At 40.1% G+C, this 15,152-nt stretch overlaps 1 protein-coding gene and 1 long non-coding RNA gene across 2 annotated transcripts; one reads left to right on the forward strand and one right to left on the reverse strand.

Moving 5' to 3' along the window:
• The first annotated feature begins 4,272 nt into the window (after positions 1-4,272).
• On the forward strand, positions 4,273-5,973 carry LOC115786044 (uncharacterized). The gene is made up of 2 exons (XR_004020392.1): positions 4,273-4,429; positions 4,660-5,973. It is a non-coding gene; the product is annotated as an uncharacterized LOC115786044 (long non-coding RNA).
• Positions 5,974-7,498: 1,525 nt separating this feature from the next.
• ankrd13a (ankyrin repeat domain 13A) lies at positions 7,499-15,116 on the reverse strand. The gene is made up of 15 exons (XM_030738412.1): positions 14,587-15,116; positions 13,524-13,659; positions 13,108-13,232; positions 12,975-13,020; positions 12,513-12,656; positions 12,218-12,407; positions 11,509-11,575; positions 11,329-11,410; positions 10,670-10,731; positions 10,452-10,582; positions 10,188-10,345; positions 9,970-10,095; positions 9,697-9,857; positions 9,540-9,604; positions 7,499-9,279 (listed from the first exon to the last, which is right to left on the reverse strand). The coding sequence occupies exons 1-15, from the start codon at positions 14,692-14,694 to the stop codon at positions 9,090-9,092; spliced, it is 1,791 nt and encodes a 596-aa protein (XP_030594272.1). The 5' UTR covers positions 14,695-15,116; the 3' UTR covers positions 7,499-9,089.
• Between the last annotated feature and the right edge of the window lie 36 nt (positions 15,117-15,152).

Consider the following 15,152-nt stretch of genomic DNA (forward strand, 5'->3'; position numbering starts at 1 on the left):
GACTGTGGGCCAGTTTTTTTTAATTTGAAAAGAGATTTCTGGTCTTCATCTGACAGCTTCATTTAACTCCAGATAACCTATTTTGCCTTAATTTGAATACATATTATACTACATCTACAAAAACTGTAAAGGTTGTATTGATATCAACGGATGCTGTGCCTCTCCAGAAAATGTTTCCACTCTAATCTGAGACTGTTCAAATATTTTTTTTCTATATCTATGTTTTACTGTTACCTTATCTAAAATGCTTTATCCTTTATTTACAATTAGGGAACAATGTAATGAGCAAGGTTCATGATTATTGTGTGCTTTCTGTTCTCTTCAGTGTGGTTTCTGTAGACGTGCATGTGTGTAAATGAATTATAGTAAAAATGGCATACTTTATCTTTTGTGCCTCTTTTCATTCCAGCAGGTTAAACATGAAAATAAACAAGCAAATGAATAAATAAATATGAAAACCACTACATAAGATTTATGCCAGTTAAATTCCACTATTTATATCAAAACCCTGTGCTTCTCGTGAACTGTAATTTCCACACAGTGATCTTTATGTCTTTGTAATGGCTGTTGGCTGTCTTTGCTCACTTTTATTAGATATTCTAATTAACAAGCTCATTTGCAACATCCACAATCCATCCACATACAAGCAAAAAGAGCAGCTTAAACCTTCAGAACTCCTTAGTCCCTCACACAGACACACATATATGATTCCTGCTAACGCAGCCCTTCAGATCTTCACTTACTACACTGATTTTTAGTTAAGCAAGGCTTCATCACTTCAAGACTGACAGGTTGGAACATATACGAGAGTAGGAAGTGGTTCCGAAACATTTGATTCCCCATTGAGCTGCTGGTTGGTGGACGTGCAGATCAAAGCCCTTTTGTGTCAGTGACTGCTATTGAAGTAGAGAACAGGCAAGCACAGGAGACACATAAAAGAGACGACGCTAAATAGGTGGTTCTCCCCTGCTCGATGTGAACAGCTTGAGAACCAGTATATTAAGGCATGAATTAGTGCATGTTAAACCCTCCTGTTAATGTCAATAATTCTAACAAGGTGTGAATGAAGAGGACAAATGAAGAAATAACAGCATTTATACAGTTAGTTTTGAATTGTTCATTCATCAGCTATGCAGTTAGACTTGACTGTACTCTTCTGTAACATTTAGTCCTCCATTGCAAATGGTTGTAGTTTCTAGCTGTTGATTTAACTAATGGTGACATAAAATATATCAGACAGTTGTAAGAGATTCTACAATAAACTGAGTGGTACATATACAGCACGTTTCTGTCCTTGAGCACTCAAAATGTTTTCTTACTGCAGGCATTATTCATCCATTCACACGAGTGCCTTTTTCTATGCCTAAACACTTTTAACGTAAGATTCACACAGTTGCATTGGGGCAACTCTGGGTTCAGCATCTTGCCCAGAGAAACCTCAACATGCAGACAAGAGAAGCCAGGGATTGAAGCACGACCTTCTGATTAGTACACAACCCACGTTAGCTCCTGAGCCACAGCTCTACTGCATAAATTCAAAACTTCTGGATGTATTCAACCAATCCATGTTATGCTGTTAAAGTGAACAGAATAAACTGGCAGCAGTATTTAATAGTCATGTCCTCATTTCTTTTGGTGCTTAGAAAAAAGAAAACGATTTTCCAGATTAGAGAAAAACAGGGCGGACTTCTGAGTGGAGTTTGCATGTCTGCATGGGTTCTCTCTGAGTACTTTGGCTTTCTCCCACAATCCAAAGACATACATGCTAACTGGTGAATCTAAACTTTGCTGTGGGTCTGAATGGTTGTCTTTTTCTCTGTATTAAGCCCTGCAATACATTGGCTATCTGTGCAGGGTTTACCCTTCCTCTCCTCCAGTGACAGCTCGGATAAAACAAGTCACTTGTTGGTTGTTTGCAAGACCTGAAAAACCAAACAAAGTCCACAAAACAGGTATCCAACTGTGCATGGGGGAAACAGCAGAAACATCAGACCTGGACAGAGACCATAGACTGCACTACAAGAAGTACAGACCAATACAGAGGGGGAAATGACTATTTATACACAGAGGGTAAAACAGGATGTCACCAAAGGAGACTGAAGCAGACATAAATACTAACAAATATGAGATAAGGAAACAGTCCAAAGAAAACATATTTAACATGGACACAAGAGGACTCACACTAAACATAAAGGGAACACTGGAGGACAAAGACATAAACACAGACAGAGGGACAGATAGGGAAACGTTGATGAAACTAAAACTACTACTATCTGAAACAAAGACATGAACCACAACCAAAACACAGGAGGCAAAACTGAAGTTCCTCACTTGCGCAACCATAAGGTAAAACAGAACTCAAACACTCAAAGATGTCAGAGGAAATAAAGCTCGCAATCTACTAGAATAAAGAATTCAAAACAGAAAGTCAGAAATCAAAACTTTAAACACCTGGAATAACAATAATTGGAATGAAACCCCCTCCTAAAAACAGCAAAAACCTTAGGACGATGACCTCCATAGCACATTTACTTCTGATTTCATCCCCTTCCAGAGGAGGGTGTTTTCACTTGCCCTGACATTCACAGATGGCTGAGGTCATCCAAACTGCAACAGATGGCCCGATGACACTTTGGAGTAAACTGTTAAGCAACTGAACTGACTGACTATCTCATTTACTGCTGAATTAAAAAATACTTTCCACAGGTTAAACTAAATTTAATTCAGTTTATTTTATATATTGCAAAATCACGATGACAATCATCTCAAGGCACTTGGTATTGTAATGGAAAACCATACAAAAACACACAATTATTTGTTTGACAATGATATGACTCATCTTATGACTGTGGGTCTATGTGCTGCCAAGTGTTCAGATCCACTGATGAATCAGTCACTGTATCATCCTCAAAATACCCTTTTTTTTTTTTTTTTTGTTAAGCTCATTAACCTTATTGTCTATGCTTTCTTACCCAGGTCATAACTTGTAAAGATCTCTTCTAGTAATTTTTAAGGCCTTCACATATTCCATTAAAATACAATTTCTGTCTTCGTGCTGTAATGAAATGCTGTCTTGTTGTGATAAATTTATCCAGGAAGCCTCCCCAGCTTTCCCCAGGTTTTACTCTCAGGCCACCATGATTGGCATTTCTTAACGCTCATTATGCTTTTCTGCCATGTAATCAACAGCTGTGAGAGTATGCAATGGTGTGCATGCTTCTATAAAAGATGAAAATGAAGGACATATACCTCAGTCACGCAGAGTAATTATTTTAAAAATATAACTTCAAGGAGCTCGACCTTTCTAACTATTCTTCATTGCTCTTTGACATTTCAGAAATTGAAAGTGTGAGGGAGGCCACACAACTCCCAAGCAAGAGAAGAGAGTTTATGCACTTTGCATTTCCACCATCCCAAAGAATTTTATATTGCAAGGTAAAGACTCTAAAGTATTAGATGATGGGGATGAAGCAATCCCTGGTTCTGCTGGAGAAGAGATCTCCAGCAGAACCAGGATCAGCGAGGTGCAGATATACAGTGTCTGCTGTTATCAGCTGTGGGGCTGAGGGGAAAGAGAAGAAAAAAGAAACATAAATAAAATATATTTTGACTTTTGGTTGGACAAAATCATTTTAGAAAGGCCACTCTTGGTTCTGGAAGCTGTGAGGTTTTTTTTTGAGAATTGTTCAGTAATGTAGGTCACAAAGTATTACACTAACTGGGATGCACAAGCAGAACACAGACTGTGTGATTACAGCAAACTTGATAGATTTATATAAATAATGGTCTGAGCAGGTCTTGAAGTGAGGAGACAAGCTGCAAAGAAAGCTGGGGATGCACTGAGGAGGTTGAATCTAGATTAAATTAAGTGGAGGTGAAATTATTTTCATGCATGGAAAAGCTTGTTTTTTTGTTTGTTTTGTTTTGTTTTGTTTTGTTTTGTTTTTATCCAGAAAACAAGTTATATATATGAGCCAGGATAGACATACTGTTGGTGCGGAAGAGTGATGGGAGCAGCAGACCAAGGACAGACCAACTTAGAACAAATAGGGCACTAAAATGAAGCACAAGGAAGAGGATGGGGGAGAGGTGCTGCAAAGACCATAATACAGATTCAATGAAGTTACTGTTAGTTACCATCATATGCTCAAATAGCTTAAATTATTAATCAGTTACTTAGTTTCTAATAAACCTCCAATCGTTTCACAATACAATAAACCAACGGCATTAGGACCCAGATCCTATAGCGGAAGAAGAAACCCCTCGCAGTCATCCTCATCTTATCATCCTTCTCCATCCTCCACCGCTATGATGCTGCATCTCTTCACGCAAGCTACAGTAATGTGTTTTTTTGTGCTGGTCAGCGCTCAGCCCGAGGACTACAGGGTGACCGAGAGAGCTTATGTGGTCCTGCAGAAGCAGAATTTAGGTGAGAATAAATGTGAGGCCTGTCGGTGCAGTGCACTGTAGGCTAGTGTAAGCCGTTTATGGACTGCAAATTGATTTTTTTCCCCCTCTTTATTCTTCAGTTACCATAACTTTCTGCTGCAACAGAAAACTTAAACCCAGTAACACCAGTTACCCCATCGTCCTAGCCTGTCTGTTATTCTGTTGTAATTGGCTGAATCGGTTCTGCAGCTTGCGCTCTTGTCCTTACAGTCGCACTGGGGAGTGTCCTGGCTGTGCTGCTGTTGCTGATGATTATTATGGCTGTCTGTGTCTACAAACCGCTGTCTCGTCGCTGACATCTTGGAGGAGATATGAACCGAGAGACTATCCTATTCTCTCTCTGAATAACTACACCTGCTCCAGTACCGTGTATCCATCTCCAGCTGGGACCGGACTGAGGGGAAAGCAGAACCCTGCCACCTAGCTGCCAAAAAGCCTAACTAGACCTACCCAGTGTGCACATTAAATTCGAAATCTTTACTGGGCTTTAATTTATCACGATCTCAGGTCACGTAACAATGTCATTTGAAGTGTACACAGGCACACCTAGAGTGGAGTTCAAAGATCTGAGACTGGGTCTCACGTTATCAGCAGAAAACTGCTTTGCTGCTATCACCTATTTCACCTCTAGGCAAAGCTCAGTGGAGATCATGAATAGACAAAGTTTCTAAGGGGGCAGTGATACCATGCACTTCATTACAGTCTAAAACTTTGCAGAAACTGGATCAGTTTTATCCAAACCTCATTTCATTTCAGCATTTGTTCACTGTCACTTAAAAGCAACTTCCTCGCAGGTAAATAAGTTTCTAAATAAACAATACCAGACTCCAAAAACTGCAGTTGAAATAACCACGTCAAGTCTTGGTCGCAGAGGAAGAGTGGTGATCTCCAAACAGTTTCTTTGGGGTTGGGAAGCTTTGAATGTTTGAGATTTGTGTCAGTAGCAGGGTACACAGGGCGAGTACACAGGGCGAGAGAGGGATAATGGTGTATGAAACCAAAAGTGACACATGGTGGTGAAAATATTCAAGCTTCTCTTGAGATGGACACCTGTGCTGAGCTGACTCCACCCTGACTCAGGAGAAGTGCCACTGTGTTCATCAGAGATGTCCTCCACCCTCTGGTTTTGGAGAAGATTAATACTGCTGCAGGATAATGAGCCTACTTGACTACTTGAAGACAGGGAAAGACATCACAAGAAGCTCCGCGGATCATTTGCATCAATAGCTGTTTTGAATTAAAACAGTGGTCGATATTCTAAATGTACATACAGTTTTAAGGCTTTTAGACCCCACTGAATATTAGTTCATTTAAAATTGCTTCTGTGAAAAGAGGGAAATTAAATTGATTTTAAAATGCTCACCAAATTACACGACTAGTAATCTGGGCCCTTACATATTGAATGCCACATTTTATTTATTTGGGCTTCAAACCTGGAAATGTTGTTAATAGGTGTATTTTTTTTTTCTTGATGAAAAGCGAGTTATTTTGATGCAACCATTAAATTTTGGGATTACAAAGTGAGAGTGAGTTTTCATTGCTGTCTCTGCTTTGATCTACATCAGGCCACCAGTGGAAATGGTCACGACTGAGCCTCATGTGCAGGATAAAATCAAGTGGTACCAGGAGCTGACTCATATCTTCACCCTAAATGTGGAAATCTGCTCAGTAATGTACTGAAATTAATTATAATCCTGATTGGGTTTTTAAAATATCCTGTCATGTGACACACAAATGCTTTACATCACGGTTGGCATTAGTAAAACACACAGTGGCTTCATAAGAGCTGAGTTTTCATTGCTTTAATCTGCAGTGGAAATAATGTTGATACCTTTTTCCACTAAGTGTGAAAATAGGCTCGCTGAAATAACTGTCAAGATACTTTGTATCCACAGGTTGCTCTCCAGTCGTGAGTCATCCATCCTCATCCATTTTCAATACAAACACCAACAACACATACACATAATACAAAATACTAAAGAAATCAATAAATAATAGATTTCTGAGTGATCATCATTATTGTCCTCTGATATTGACTGATGGTGGTGATTTCCTCTTTTTGCTTGATTCTGTGAGCAGCCAAAATTGAACTGTGTGACTAAAATAATGTAGTTGGATTGAAGCAGCACATCCATTCATTTTCTTCCACTTATCCAATTCAGGGTCACAGGCGTGCTGGAGCCTATCCCAGGTGTCTTAGGGTGAGTGGGAGGTCACCAATCTAGTACAGGGCTAACATATAGAGGAAGACTAGAAGCACTCAGACAGCGCAAATCTCTGCCAAGGCCATAGGGTCACTGACGCTGTAATACGTGTATCTAAATACTGTGAAAAAATCTTTCATCTTTCCCTGACAACAATAAACACCTATCCCGCAATAGTGAAGAATCCTTAAAAAAATTCCTGGATCCAGATCGTGTTCAGGATCACCGCCAAAATGTAATCACTTCTTCCTCTTTTCATTTCCAACCACTCCACAAAATTTCATCGAAATCCGTTCATAACTTTTGGAGTAATCCTGCTGACAAACAAACAGACAAACAAACAAACCAACACGACCGAAAACATAACCTCCTTGGCGGAGGTAATAATAATAACAATTCACACTCACATATTTAGAATTGCCATTTAACCTAACAGGGATGTATTTGGACTGTGGGAGGAAGCCAGGGTACCCACAGAGAAACGGGGAAAACATGCAGACTCCACACAGAAAAGCCCCTGACTGGATTCACACCCAGGACCTTCTTGCTGTGAGGTGATGGTGCTCATCACCACGCCAGTGTGGAACATGCATACATCTTTTAATTAAAACTAGCTCACAGTCCTTATTTTTCTTTTACTACAGTAACATCTGTGTGAGGTTTTCTACATTCCAGCAACTCCTTATAAAATCTTTTCACTGCAGATAAACAGTTTGAAAGTTTCATATTGCTCAAGTTAACAACACTACTTCATCATAAACATGTCAGAAAATGCTTCCTCTGTTTTTTTCAGATATCTATAATACATACATACATATATAAAAAAAAAACATCCTTGCATGTGGTCATGGAAATAAAGTGCTTTTATTTCACAACATTTTGAAAACTGACACATTCTCTTTTAACACATTATAAAAAACCTCAGAGCTCAAACGGCACATTGCAAATATTCACATTAAATTAACTAAAGCTATCATTTTCAAATTTGACGTTTCAGCAGTTTGGCAACTTAGTCATTACAGTTAGTATCTGTTCAGCTGAAGCTCCTGATGCAGTCAGTTGCAGACCTCTGATAAGTGGTTTTTGTCAGTGAGTCAGCTACAGTGGTTAATGCATGTTACTCAGCCTCGCACAACTGAAACGTCTCGTTTTTAAACTTCAAAATGTTTAAGAAATTCATTTAAACTGTTAAGTCTGAGTTGCACTGCATACATTTTATTTTTGCCATGCTTCAGCCCCACCACGCATCATCAGAGCGAAGCGATCCTCGGCACATGCTGAAAAACCCAAATCCCTACGCATGGCGCGCATGCTTGACCTTAAGGTCTGTGCTGTTTGCTTTCTTCTGCTCAGAGGTGTTGAGTTGTTCGTGGCTAGAAAAACTAGACTGCCCTTTGGAACTGGACACCAACTGGTGTAACTGCTTCTCAGCTGCATGATGGTTATAAATCCACAGACAGACTGGTCTTTACTATTGCATTTTTGAATTGAGGTGAAATTGCTCAGTGACAGTTTACAAAAATAAGTCCTTTCTCACGAAGGGATCAGAGGAACCAGAAGAAAGGAAAGTCAAGCCCCCATCCTTTTTGCAGCAGAGATACGATACCATGCGGGTAATTTCAAATTACTCTCAAAGCAACATGCTCTACTCCCTCTGTAGAGTGTACATTCACAAAGTACAAGAAGACACATTTACATATGAACATTTGACTCAATGAACCCAAAACTTAATATTGGCATAGTACTCTTATAATCTTGAGTGGTACCATTTTACAACATTTACCTGGCTACAATTTCTGTCAATTTTACAGCTGATTAACAAAATTGTTCCAAACTGAAGGGGAGGGGAAAAAAAAAAATGCAAACCCTGAGTTTTCTGCTTTTCAGTGAGTCTGTGATTCTCAACAAAGTGACTCTGTAGGGAAGCTTTACTGTGAAAACACTGCCATGTTTGTTTTTGGGGCCTTAAATGTCACATTTGTGTGCCAACAATATATAAAATCACCTTGAGCAATAAGTCAAACTTTTTTTTTTTGGTTCCTAGAACCATGCTACACTGATTCAACCCCACTGAATACAAAAGTAAGAGCAATACCTGCGAGCTGCTGCTGCTAGAAACTGAATAAATAAAAAGTAGAACCCAACCAGAGTTATCTCAAAGAGCCCAGGAATGAAGCGTGAAGGTGGAGACACTCTCACTCTATACTGAGATAGAAATATACAAAAGAGTAGAGCTCTTACCAAAATACCTTTTGAAAAATATTGGATACAGAGAGTTTGATTTTGGCTGTGCAAGAATGATGTGTTAGAGAAAGACATCTGCGTTGCATAGATGAAGAGAGTGGTTAGGAAGGAAAATTGAGGTGTGGTGGTTGCTTTCTGGATCAGCAGAACTTGTATTATCATTATTATTATTATTATTCCCTCTTATTCCTTTTATTTGTCTGTGAGCGACAGCTGCAATATCCTCTCCAGCTCCTCTTCCTCTTGCTTCCTCACCCTCTCCTCTTCCTCTTGAGCTCGTGCAGAAAGCTCCATGGCTAGACGCAGGTCTGAATCAGAGCTAGGGGCAGAGGCAGAGCTGGAGGTGTCTCTATAATCCACTAGCACCCCCTCTGGGATACTCCTAGAAGGACAACAGGAGAAAGAGTCACCTTTACTCTCTTGCTTTAACTGACGCTTACAGGCAATGAAGCAGAGTAGGCCACCCTAACAGGTGGACACTGAACACACTTAAGGTGCATAGACTAAATATGTGACTGTGTGCGACGTAAAAAGAACAAACCTATATACCCAACCATCCCTGGGACGGCTAAGCAACAAGCACCTCCTTCTAAAACATTTAATAACAGAGTTGCTACGCTAACAAACTTAACCTTCTCCTACCTGTCACTCTGGTTAATTGGCACTGCATCAGCAAACTCCCCATCAGTGTCATCCCAGATCACCTCCTACAAACACACAAACACCAGGACAAATTACAGTGTGCAGCAGGTGGAAAATCATATGAAAAGATTTGCGAGTCAGCGGCAATCGCTCTGACCTGGCCGGAGCTTTGGCGAGACTCCAGGAGACTCTGATGGATGGCGTACTGCAAAAGCTCCTCATCATTATTGGACACAGGCATATGGCGGCTGCTCCCTCGGCAGTGATACGTCGCAGGTACCTCAAACACTGAGGGACACACCTGGAATGGAGGTGGTGCTGGGTGGAGTGGACAAAAAATAAAATAAAATCAGAAGATGATGAGCAGTTTAGAAATGACAAACATGCAGCTTGTATTTAAATATAGTGAATAAACTGTCAACTTTTGTACCTGCCGCTTCATTATCTTCTGGTGTTGGTGTGGCTGCTGCTGATGTGTTCGCTTCCTCCTCAGTGCTGCACTTATTTACATTACCAAAAGTAATCTTGGCATTAAGCACATGAAACAGGGGAATCTCTGAAAGAGGGGAACACATGAGATACCATCAGAAAGGGTATCGGGGTGTTTCTTCAAACCTAAACTTCGATTTAAAAAACATTGCATCATACCTATTTTAACAGGAAATCCAGGAGGAAACTTCAGGGTTACAAAGTCCCGTAGTCTTGCAAAATGGGAACTTGTGTGAGCCATGAGGTCGATAATGGGGGTTACTTGCTCCACAAGGGACAGGGGATGGTCCTCGCTCATCCACAGTGTACCTTTGAACCTGCATGAGAAAAGATTGCTAATAAAGTAAGACATTTAATTCCACAATACAACTAGCACAAAGCTAAGTAAATTCAAGGATGGGGTTTATGAACACTTTAAATTACTTCTGTGTTCGAATGCTAAGTTCAATGGGACGGCCGATGTCTCTTTTCCCAAGGTCAAAGTCAGGATCAAAGTATTCCTCTGGAGTGATCGCAGTGGGATTGTTGGCAGTTGCATATTCGAGAGTCAGGTCCTAAGCAATCAAGCAATCGCAAGAAATAAGCAGGCGCGTGGCAACAAAATGCATCATTCTGTCATAACTGCTGAAGAAACATCTTACTCCTTGCGCGTTTATGTGCTGCTCCACAGTCCCCAGCAGAGACTCCAAGACATTTCTTTCACCTTTAGGGGAAAAAAAACAAACAAAAAAAAACAAAAACACCCCCCCCCCAAAAAACAAACAAACAAACAAACAAAAAAACTATCCATCAGCACTCAGGTTCAGATCTAATCACATACAATCTGTTATGAGCATGAAGAAAAGTCTACCATAACAAACACCACTTGGTCACAACATTAAAACCACATCCCTGACATTCTGGCAGGAGACTGTGTGTAGTAAGGTGACCTTGAGTATTTTGAAAGGCGCCAACAATTAAAATGTATTATCACTATTATTTTATTTTGCAGATATTTTGGTTCCTGTGGGTTAGTGGATGGGGTTTCCATGTATCTGGCTCAGTCAGACTGGGACATGTATCAGGGAGGAGGAATGCAGTCTCCTGCAGAGGAGGAGGCTGCCGGTGTTTAGGTGGGTAATACACTGTTGCATTTTACTGTTATATTTTTATGTTCTTTACAGATTTAGCATCCTTCATATTATATCCCCCAGGTTTTCCAGCAGTGCTTTAATGTTGTGGCCAAATAGTGCATGTTACATATATGCTTTCATAAAATAAAAAAAAAAGAAGTATATACTGAAAAACTTAAAAACAGTACTTTTTATCCTTGCTTTCTCCTCATCAGTAAGGTGCTCCGTCCGTGTCCTGATTACCACGTTTACATTGTTCACACTGAAAACCTGAGAGAATGACCAAAATCTAATGTCAGATAATAAAATAAACAGCATTCAGTTTTCAGTCGTAATTTTCTTTGGGTTGATTTATAACTTCCACGCACCTTTGCTTCAAATCCATTGACTACTTCTGTTTTATCAGTTCTCCAGCCCCAAAGCCCAGACTTCATCCTGTGCAGGACGGGGGTGGAGGGGTGGGGGACAAGAAAAAAACAAAGAAAAAAAAAGTGGTATACTTTTAGAAAGCAAAAGCAAAATATAATGTCCACATTGCAGAAAGTACAACACTAACTACAAATGTAATCACAACTTGATGACAATAACTCTACTTGGATGTTGAATAAAAACTGACTAAAACAAATTTAAATTAATTTGTTGTTGTCTTTAGATACTACAGAAGCCAGAAGGACAGACACAGGAAATCTTGTATATCTCATGTAATAACTCAGTAATACTACAATATACTGTATCTGTCTAATAGAGAATTATCTACTCTCCTAGTGTAACATTTTATTGTTGTTTTATATTCTGATTTGCTGTTTGTTGATTTTTAAATATTAAATAGTTTTCCAGATCAATAAAATATTTCTTATATTACTGGAAATGTCATCCATAGATGAGTGGTGGTGATCATTAGCTCTAATGGAATTACACAGTAACATTGCTCAGGCAGTAATGACATTACAACAAGATGCCACGAAAGGCCAACTCTTGTGAACTAATGTGTCTCTGAAGTTTAATTAAAAAAAAAATTTAGATCCACCCATGATGTGCGGAAAAAACAGGAACAAGAAAAAAACAAATGCCCCTTGCCTCTCAAAAGCAATATCCTTTGTGTCCAAGTAGGTGTTGACAATAGGAGTAGTCAACCTTTTGGCAACTTCCTGCTCAGCTGGCTGCATTGACTCTAACGTGACATCCTCGATTTCTTGGGATATGTTGAAACGTTCGATGTCCACGACTTCATCATCGTGGTTCACCTCCATCAGCTCTGCAAAGGAATCTGTTGGCAAGCAAACGGTGAGTCACTTGCAGCATTTTACAAAAACAGCAGCGAAGAAAACTCGGGAAACATTTTCTTTCTGTGTGAGGGAGCGTAAGCACATGCCATCTCCTCTGAAGATGTAGCTTCTACGCCCTCTGGTCCAGGTCATGTTTTCAAAGCCTAGAAGTGTAATATCCACTCGCAGGGAGGCACCGCTTTTCCAGATGCGGCAAACGTCACTCGGACAAACCCGGGAGACGAGAGGAACTGTGAAACAACAAGATATGGAAAGCACAGCATCCACTGGTGAAAAACATTACTTAACCAAACACATACTACACCTACCAAGAGGCAGGTATGCAGTTTTTCCTGTGTGACCTGATGAAGCCTCTTGGCTGACAAAGACTCTTTTTGATATTTATAAACACGGTGCTACATTTAAAACAAACAAACAAACAAAAAAACTTGTTAAACTGTCCCTCTTTTGCATACTGAATTTCAGATAAACCACCTGGTTTTGCATGAACATGATAACGCTGCCAACTTAAAAAATATATTTCCACTAAGAAACAAAAAAGAACTTACTCCAACTGGTGAATTCCCATTTCATTTCCATATAGAAGTCTGGAGACTAGAAAAGGAAACAAAAAGCCAATAAATGTTTCCAGGCACACTTACAAACAACGGGAAGCAAAGAGGAAAAAATATAAAGTCACACCTCTCGGATCTTTGACAGCAGCTCAGGCACTCCTCCCAGGGCAGTGGAGGCTTTGAGGTAGTCTCTGCGTTGAAGCACTAGCTGAACCATCTCTGGATCTCCTGTGCTGACTGCTTCCTGCAGCACTGTTCATACAAAGATAAGCAGTAACAAACCACTAAAGCTTTTATTGTAACAGCATTAGTCTCCCCAGAGAAGCAATTAACTTTTAAAAACCTCAGCAAAACCAAAAGAAAATAAACCAAAGAAAGCTTTTTACTGCTGTTGCAGAAGTAGATATTTGTGGATAAGTATATTTACCAGAAATCTCATTAACAGCTGATGGGTAGATTATAGACAGCAGGGATCTAAAATGAACCGACAAACCAAACAAATCCTAGTGCTCTGTCTTTTATGTTGCCAGCTTTATAACTAACCTGTCCAATTATTGGCATTTTCTTTGGTCACTTGAGCACCGCGTCTCAGCAGGACTCTCACCAACTCCAGGTGCCCGAGTGACACAGCCAGGTGCAGAGGTGTTCGGCCTCTGGGATCCACAGCCTCAATCTCATTCTGGGAAAATAATAAGGTACCTGTTGCAACTAAATACTGAAGAGCTCGCATAACAACCTGTTACATGAATGAGGGCAAATTTTGTCAAGGCCTTGAAAGTGATTATTATGACCAATACAGCCAACAACACACAATTTAGTCATTGCTAACAATGATACAGAACTGCTGGAGTCAGTATGGAGCAATCAGATTTGATTTTCAAGTGAGTCATTAAGTAATTATCAACATTAGGGATGGGAATCCAGAGCCAGTTCTGAATATAACCCCAGCCTCATCAATTCCTTATGTTGGAGCATGGCCAGTTTCTCAGACAGTTGTACATTGAACAACAGTGACATCAGACTCATTGCAGTGGTGCTTTTTACACACCTGAGTCACATGCAAGCCTGTTTTTTTTCTTACTCTGTGTACAAGCAGAGAAAACGAAACTGTTGTGTTGACACTGAAAACCAATCTGACCCATAAGCAGAATGGATAACAGCATCTGTATTAACAAAGTCTTATCAATGTCTATCCCTAAAACTGCGAAATGTGTTAGGGATGAGCTACTGGATCATAGTGATCATTGTGAAGCTAAAAAACGCAGAGATACACACCACAAATCTATGCATCTGAGTGATAAAATATGTATTATGGTCAGTCTGTTTTTCATGACATTTGAGTAATACAGTGAAATGGGGCAGAAGCTTACATTGACTGGAAACAAGCTATCAGTCTGTATTTTTAAGCTTTCAAACTTGTAGAAGAACAAAAAGCTGAGTTACTCAGGGTCATGTGTGTGCGGCTGCCTGGGGAGCATCTGTAAACACCACTGGCCTCCCTTAACTGTCTGCCTGCGGAGATTCAGCAGCTCACTCTTCGCTTAGTCCAGCTAGCTGAGCATGAGTGTGAAGGTTAACAACCTCTTCAGCAGCGTTTTATACCAACCTGCGTTGATGTTAACAGCTGTTCCAGCTTCCTGTAGTCATTCTCCCACACTGCGGAATGCAGGGGAAACTTCACCCTGATGTCTTCGCTAATGTTAGCCATGGACATCTTCCTCTTTCTTTCAGTGCAGCGTTAGCCAGCCTCTAATAACCGGAGCCATGAGAAAAGCTGCAACAGCCACACTAGTTAGGCTAAAAATCTTTGAACGCCGGGGTCCATGCCTTTAATATCTGACAGCAACGTCGAAGTAATAAACCAATCCGGTGACCAACTTTCCCCCCAAGCCTTCCCCTAAATAAAACTTTTGAACAAGGAAGTGCCAGGAGTATTTCCCAGCAACGACAGGGGTGTCCTATATAGAAACTGACTCACAGTCCATTAAAAACCGTCTGATTAAGATAACTTAACAATCAACTTTAAAGCGGCACGTACTTTCCCCGTTTTTATCAAATATTCCTTTAGTCTATACACAAACGAAACGGGATTCGCAGATAAAATAATCGACGTTAAAAAATAATAGTCAGTTCCAGTTTGGACGCAACTATTTAGCATATCGGTATGGGGGT

The sequence above is a fragment of the Archocentrus centrarchus genome, chromosome 9 (assembly GCF_007364275.1).
Source record: "Archocentrus centrarchus isolate MPI-CPG fArcCen1 chromosome 9, fArcCen1, whole genome shotgun sequence".
NCBI lineage: Eukaryota > Metazoa > Chordata > Actinopteri > Cichliformes > Cichlidae > Archocentrus > Archocentrus centrarchus.

Coding starts and splice junctions, on each gene's coding strand:
- ankrd13a (XM_030738412.1), bottom strand. CDS start 14,694: ATGTCCATGGCTAACATTAGCGAAGACATCAGGGTGAAGTTTCCCCTG. Junction 11,411..11,508: donor TCAATGGATTTGAAGCAAAG/GTGCGTGGAAGT, acceptor TCATTCTCTCAG/GTTTTCAGTGTGAACAATGT. Junction 10,346..10,451: donor CTTAGCATTCGAACACAGAA/GTAATTTAAAGT, acceptor TTTCTCATGCAG/GTTCAAAGGTACACTGTGGA.